At 37.5% G+C, this 7992-nt stretch overlaps 1 protein-coding gene across 3 annotated transcripts in view; it reads right to left on the bottom strand.

The window, feature by feature from the left end:
• Positions 1–1005: 1005 nt before the first annotated feature.
• The window catches only part of LOC126186005 (serine/threonine-protein kinase Warts-like), a 209146-nt gene continuing 202159 nt past the window's right edge, over positions 1006–7992 (bottom strand). For all 3 annotated transcript variants that reach the window (XM_049928176.1, XM_049928174.1, XM_049928175.1), the window contains exon 8: positions 1006–3476. In XM_049928176.1, coding sequence (XP_049784133.1) covers positions 3048–3476 — 429 coding nt within the window. In that variant the 3' untranslated portion in view covers positions 1006–3047. The remainder of the gene's footprint in view (positions 3477–7992) is intronic.

Genomic DNA, 7992 nt, shown 5'->3' with positions numbered 1-7992 from the left:
GACAATGGATTTCTGGACAACCTGTGGATGTCAGATGAGGTTACTTTCATCCTGCAGGTTGTGTGAATAAGCAGAACTATCTTTACAGTGCAGATACCAAACCTAATGAAGTTAATGAATGCCCTTTACATGTCAGCAAGGTGACAGTATGGTGTGCAGTTCTGTCACATGGACTTCATCAGACTTTACTTTTCTGGAAACGAACAGTAGATCACAGTGAATGCCCTTTCAGATCGGATGTTGAGATGTTGCAATCTTTTGTTGCACCTGCATTGCACAATATTCCATGACTTCTGGTTTCAACAGGATGGTGTGATATCACACACTACAAGGCTCTATACGGCGGCTGAGCAAAAATTGTTTGGTAACCGTGTCACCTCACTTTTCAGTGACATCTCCTGACTCCCAACAAGATCACTGGATTTGTCCTTTTGTGATTTTTTTCTTGAGGGGATATCTTAAAGAGTCAGGCCTACATGACTCAGCCAAGAACACTGAATGAACTGAAACAAAGAATTCAAGATGAAATTTGTGGTATCCCAGTTGAAATGGTGGAATACTCAATTGGCCTCAAGATCAGATTGGAAGAATGCATTGTACAGGAGGACACCATCTGCAGGACATAATTTTGAAACTGATAATTTGGATTCCAGACAAGTTGTAGGGGTTCAGCTGTTGTCAGTAAAATTATTTTGTTTGATTTTTCTATTTTTACTGGGCATTTCAAAACAACTCGTTTTCCTGTGTCATTCCGTACATTTACAAATGGACAAGCTATCCCTTGAATGGATATGTGTGTGTGTGATTTTTTTATATAGATACTGAAAAACTGAAACACAAAAAAATACAAAGAATACTTGATCCAAAAAATAAAGTTGTGTAACGTACTGTGACGTTCTGCAGACCAGGCACATTTTCCTTAAATGTTTAGCAGCCATGATTATATAAGAGTAATGGCAATCTAGAAAGGAACGGTTAAGAGGTGGAAGAGAGCACTAAGCTATATCTCATGAAAATAGTGTATTTTATGTACAAGACTGCCACATGGATGAAAAGACTCAGTGAAGGTCATGGAATACACCTGTCTTTACATCATCTGAAGCAATAACAATGACAGCAACAGCATTAACACAAATTACATAACAAATGGAACACATCTGTGTGATTTCAGTCCACAATGACAGTTTGTCATCCCTCAAAAGGATTTTCAACCTTACATTTTTATTGACTTGCTCAAACTATCTGACATATTCAGCTGAACATACTTCGATTTCTTAAGTTATATCACCGGAATAGCAACACATTACATGTGGTGGCTTTCAAAACACTAAAATACTTTGATCTAAGTCTTTCAGTCTACATAAAAAAGGAAAGAACTATAAATTGGAAGGAAGGAAAAAGCATTACACTTACATGTATAATCTTAGTAACATCAACAAATTTACTGTGTAAAATGTTTAATGGCATCATAGGTTTGCATCTGCACAAAGACATTTGGACTGGCACTACTTAACAATGTAGTGAAAATCAAAGCTGATGATCACAGAACTGTGCAGTATGAACACTCAAATTGCCTGTTTGTCAAACCATAATAGCAGTGATTCACAGAGAGTACTGAGAACATCAGTGATGCAGAGAAGTAGCATATTTTGGTGGAAATATGTGTCAGACTGTTGTAATCTAATTGGGGAAAACCATAACATAATGGTTACAAGACAACTTACTTTCCATCAATGTAATCTCTTCTCAAAATAAGCACAGAAAAGAAAAAAAGGAAAATTACAACAGTGGTCCACAAATTTCAACCAATATTGTCTTAACTTCCCTATAGATTCTTCCAGCTTATAGCGGGTTTGTAAATTTATTAAATAATAATAATAATAATAAAAAAGATTTAAATAGTTCAATGGCAAACTTAAATCTAACAAGTATATTACAATTCCAGATAAAAATTCCATTGTAAGGTATTTATGTTCCAGAATGGTTAGAATTTAAATTTAAATAACAACTCCAATCTGTTTACTTGTGTATAATACTGCTGCATCTAAAGTAGTAACTCTTAAAAACTTTATGAAGTTAAATAAAACAAACTTGCTTACAGATAATTCACCGAGTTTGCTCTCTCTGTCTCCCTCCAAGACAAGAAACTGCACACACACACACACACACACACACACACACACACACACACACACACAAAGGCAGAGAGAATAGCGTGACGAGTAATCGAGCACTATTATTATAACGGAACATGTTATAAATCGTATGCACAAATGTTATTAACAATGAAAAGTCAAGACACTTTAGAATTTCACAACAATTCAACAACAACTATACACTATATGCATATTATTTACTCGATATCTAAATGACTTTAAGGCACAGCAGTGGACAGAATACTGGCTTCAGTTAACAGGCACTGGTGCACATTAGAACACAAAACACTTATCAAAACCTTCCCAATCTTTCCTCTTTTTTTAAAAAAAGACAACAATTAAAATGGATACTTGTCAAAAAATGTGGGGATTGGGAAGTATTACACACATCACAATAAATCTTATCACTCTTACGAAAACTGATAATAACATAGGACACAGCAAATAACACACATTTAAAGCTACAAGACTTGGAAGAGAGTTAAGAATACGGCAGAATGGCAATGTGAATTGCAGTCCTTCACATAACAGAGCACCAATAATTCATGGACTGATGGTGATGGGGAAAATGCTTCCATTTTTTAAACAGCTGCATTTACAAAATTAAGGTTTAAAGATTCACAGTATTTAAAAATTATACACAAATACTACATGATTCAATTTTTGAATCATCATCTTGTACAACAAAAGTTGTGAATACTTTAACCTAAACTGCTTTTAAAATTATGCCTCAAGGCTGGGCCACTTCACTACTTTATAATAAAATATTTTTCACTAATAGCAACCCTCAAAAACAGGAGAGCGCCATAGTGTATCACAGGTTAGCATTGCTTGCCACAGTACTGCAGCACTACCATCTACGTTACCAGTGTAGTCCTTCACCAACTTATGTCATACATACACAGGGCCTTGATTGTCATTTTCATCAAGACTAATCCTAGAATATGAAGGACCTCCCCCATCATCAAAAAATCTTCGAAAAGTAAATTCAAAGAAACCGTGAAAAGGCCGTCCACTGTCAGAATAATCTTCGGATTTGTCAGATCCTGAAGAACCAGAGTTTCTCAATCTTTCTGGATCAACAGGATCAAAATTAGATGTGTCAGTTGGGTAATGAATTTTTGGGATGTGAGGTGGCACATGTCGACGAAGACCTTTCTCAAAATCGATGCCAGTGAAGAATGGATGAGACTTTATGTCACTGGCACTTCTTCCAAGTCTACGGTCTGCAGATGTACACAGTTTCAGAATCAAATCCTTGCTCTCAGGAGACAAATTAGCTGCCTTTGGAATATGTAGTGTTGTCTCCCAATGTATTACCTGAATCAGAAATAAATGTGTGAGTTTCCACTCCTTTGTGTTAAAATAATAGTGTCTACTTGCATTACAATCAAAAGAATGATATTTTTGTTCTACTAATTATGAACTTCCTTATGCAATACACAAAGCTTCAACATATTTGGTCAAATGTTAAGCATATTTTTACATAAATGCTGTTAAATATGTGGTAATCAGTGATCAGATAACTATTCTTTCCAAATAGATCACTTACAGTCATGTATACTTTACCCTCAAGCAAGCACACCATTTTTCATAACACAAATGGGTGCATGACAAATTTTGTACATGTGTAAAGAATAGCTGTCTTTATGTTACCAAAATAAACATGTATGAACAAAAAAATGACAGTTTAATATAATGTTAATTAAAAACCAATAAAATAAACTCACATCATATGAGGTAAAGTACATCCCCCCCCCCAATTCAATTAAACAATAATAAAATAAGCTTTCATTAGAGCACTCTGTCGCCGCATACAACTGACCCACTCAAAGCATTGAACGGGATAGCTGCTTCAGATCCTTGCCAGTTGCTTATTTGATTACTAATTATCTCTTAGATAACTGCCTAAGTGTGGGACTGTGCTGCTAGCTCAGAATCTGGGATATTTTCTTTCACAGATCGTAATTTTTATTTTCGCACCTGGCTCACTCTTTACTTTATGTTACAGCTGCTCTCTTGACATAGGCACGCCCACTCAAGGGTTAAATGAGGAAAGTAATTTTTCTTTCTCTCTCTCTCTCTCTCTCTCTCTCTCTCTCTCTCTCTGTTTCTTTTTTTTTTTTTTTTTTTTACTTGTGGTATAGGACAAGGGCAATATAAGCCATAACACTAAATATTCAGATGAATGTCATTAATGGAAATCAATTACTGAGGCTTTTCATTACCTACAAACACTTGTGTGTTCTCTCAGATTTTAAAAAAAAATATATCTTTGACAGCAATAAACACTATAAAAACTTTTTTGTTTCTTCTTCATTCTTGCTGGAATGCTCCTGTCAGCTTATTCAAAGATGGTATCAATTCAAACTAAAGTACAGCTTACTTGGTTTAAATACATTTTGGTATTGCAAAATAAGTTCAATTTATATATCTGTAGGTAACTCACTGCAAGAGGAGGATAAAACAATGGTTAAGGAAATTTCTGACACTACGTAGTACCCTGAACAGGTGCTGAAAAAAAGTTCAATGCGAATCAATAGGGAACATCTCCCAAGAAACTCTTGGAAATCCAAATGAGCAATGAGATTACTTTGAATTTTGTCTTAATGTAATGCTGAAATAGTCAGATTTTAACGGTTTACTTTTAATTATTATTTACAGTTATGAATATGGATACCATATTTTGTGGACTATAATATGCACTTTTTTCTTTGAAAAATTGCCTCCAAATTTCAGGTGCATCTTATACTCTACATTAATATAAAAAGTCCAGTGTTTGATTTAAAATTCTGATCAGTCTTAAAAATGGACATATATTTGATGCCACGGGAAACCTATCTCAACCTGGCCAACCTGTATTCAACTGGCAGCAGCGGTGCACCAATGCGATGAACATGAGCTGCAGGGATTCAAAAGCTTGCTAACAGTGTGTTCTCCTGTCCCATCATCACAAACCCTGAACACTGTCCAGCCTACGATGTGTCACTGCAATCTACAGTGCCAATGAACCTGAATTTAAAGTGATTTGTGTTATAGGTAACAGTACAATATTTTCGTTAATAGCTTTTTTTGCAATGGAAAAAATAAAAGGTATTCATATGATGTGGGCTGCAAATTGAAAGTAATAGCATATGCAGAAGAACAAACACTGAAGAACCAAAGAACCTCTTTGGCTAATATCGTGTAGTGCCCCTGTGAGCACGCAGAAGTGCCGCAACACAACGTGGCATGGACTCGACTAATGTCTGAAGTAGTGCTGGACGGAACGGACACTATGAATCCTGCAAGGCTGTCCATAAATCCGTAAGAGTAGGAGGGGGTGGAGATCTCTTCTGAACAGCACATTGCAAGGCATCCCAGATATGCTCAATAATGTTCATGTCTGGGGAGTTTGGTGGGCAGCAGAAGCGTTTAAGCACAGAAGAGTGTTCCTGGAGCCACTCTGTAGCAATTCTGGAGCTGTGGGGTGTCACATTGTCTTTCTGGAATTTCCCAGGTCCGTCAGAATGCACAATGGACATCAATGGATGCAGGTGACAAGGCAGGATGCTTACGTATGTGTCACCCGTTAAAGAGTCGTATCTAGACATATCAGGAGTCCCATTATCACTCCAACTGCACACACCCACACCATTACAGAGCCTCCACCAGCTAGCATAATCCATTGCTGATATGCGGCATCCATGGATTCATGAGGTTGTCTCCATACCCGTACACATCTATTCGCTCGATACAATTTGAAACAAGACTCTTCCAACCAGGCAGCATGTTTCCAGTCATCAACAGTTCAATGTCGGTGTTGATGGGTCCAGGCAAGGCATAAAGCTTTCTGTCGTGTAGTCATCAAGCATACATGAGTGGTCCTTCAGCTCCGAAAGCCCAAAGTGATGATGTTTCGTTGAATAGTTTGCATGCTGACACTTGTTGATGGTCCAGCATTGAAATCTGCAGCAATTTGCAGAAGGGTTGCACTTCTGTCACATTGAACGCTTCTCTTCAACCACTGTTGGTCCCATTCTTGCAGGATCTTTTTCCAGCCACAGCGATGTCAGAGATTTGATGTTTTATCGGATTCCTGATATTCACAGAAGACTCATGAAATTGCCATACAGGAAAATCCCCACTTCATCGCTGCTTCAGAGATGCTGTGTCCCATCGCTCGTGTGCCAACTAGAACACCATATTCAAGCTCACTTAAATCTTGATAACCTTCCATTGTAGCAACAGTAACCGATCAAACAATTGCACCAAATCCGTGTTGTCTCATTATAGCCATTGCCAACTGCAGCATCGTATTCGGCCTGTTTATACATATCACTATATTTGAATTTGTATGCCTGTAGCAGTTTCTTTGGCACTTCAGTGTAGAAACAGAGCATATGAGCGGCATTTCGGCCCTCTGCCTACAGAAAGAAACCATTCACAATTGGCATATTAGTAAAGAAGAACTGAAAAAAAATGAGGAAGACTGAATACAAAATGGCCAAAACAAGAAGATAACATATTAAGATGGACTCAAAGACACCGTCAAAATGGTATTGGAATTAATACAAAAATGATTCAAATACATTCTCATAAGATAGCACTGGAACTTAACAGACTTTAAGGGTGCAGTTAGTGCAACAGATTTACGAATCGTCATGAACTTGGCATGCGAACAAAAACCAAAATCCCTCAGAAAATTCCATGACAGTATGAAGACAAAATATTATCTTTCCATTGCTTTATTATTCAACACTGAAAGGAAAACAATGTGGAACTAAGTCAAATACTGAATAGAGACAAAAGTCCTCTGACATTTGGTGAACCGAGTAACAGAACTATTGCCATGGAAGGTGCTAAAACTGTAACTATAAAAACAAGTAGATATGAAAAAATGCACTACACTGTTGTCCTTTCATGCTGTGCTGATGGTATTAAACTTAATCCAATGATAATTTTCAAGTGCAAAACAACGCCAAATTCTTTGAAATACCGCCAGGTGTTAACGTTCACATACATGACTAGGGTTGGATGGTTGGTTGGTTGGTTGGTTGGTTGGTTTGGTTGTTTGGGGAAGGAGACCAGACAGTGTGGTCATCGGTCTCATCGGATTAGGGAAGGATGGGGAAGGAAGTCGGCCGTGCCCTTTCAGAGGAACCATCCCAGCATTTGCCTGGAGTGATTTAGGGAAATCACGGAAAACCTAAATCAGGATGGCCGGACGCGGGATTGAACCGTCGTCCTCCCGAATGCGAGTCCAGTGTCTAACCACTGCGCCACCTCACTCGGTAGGGTTGGATGGACAAGGCTAATATGAAATTATGGATTAACAGAGTGTGGGAGAGAAGGAAATGTGCTTTATCAAAGAAGATTTCTCTTCTTGTGCTAAATCAGTTTAGCAGTCAATAGAAAAATTCTGAGAAAGAGAAATTGAGATACGGAAATGCGAACCTTGCTGTTATTCTGGGAAGGCTCACTTCACAATTGCAACCTTTGGTAAATAAACCATTTCAAGTGTACATGAGGGAGAAATGGAACAAATGGATGATGGGTGAAACCCGACATGAATTCACACCAAAGGGAGCTTTCAATCGATCTACAATCAATCCGTTTTTGACAATATAATATAATTGGATAGATAGTAAATCTACTCACCAAGCAGCAGCAGGAGAACACATACATAAAAAAAAGGTTTTACTTACGGTAACTTTCAGAGCCAGTGGCTCCTTTTTGTAAAACATTTTTTTTATATGTGTGCTCTCCTCCTACAACTTGGAGAGTAGATTTTATATCCATGCAATTACATTATTCTACAATCAGTGTGTCACTGTATAAGGTAGTTATGGTCTAG

The sequence above is a fragment of the Schistocerca cancellata genome, chromosome 1 (assembly GCF_023864275.1).
Source record: "Schistocerca cancellata isolate TAMUIC-IGC-003103 chromosome 1, iqSchCanc2.1, whole genome shotgun sequence".
Classification (NCBI taxonomy): Eukaryota; Metazoa; Arthropoda; class Insecta; order Orthoptera; family Acrididae; genus Schistocerca; species Schistocerca cancellata.
Note: the sequence above shows the minus strand (reverse complement) of the source record. Positions and strands in the feature narration are given on the sequence as shown.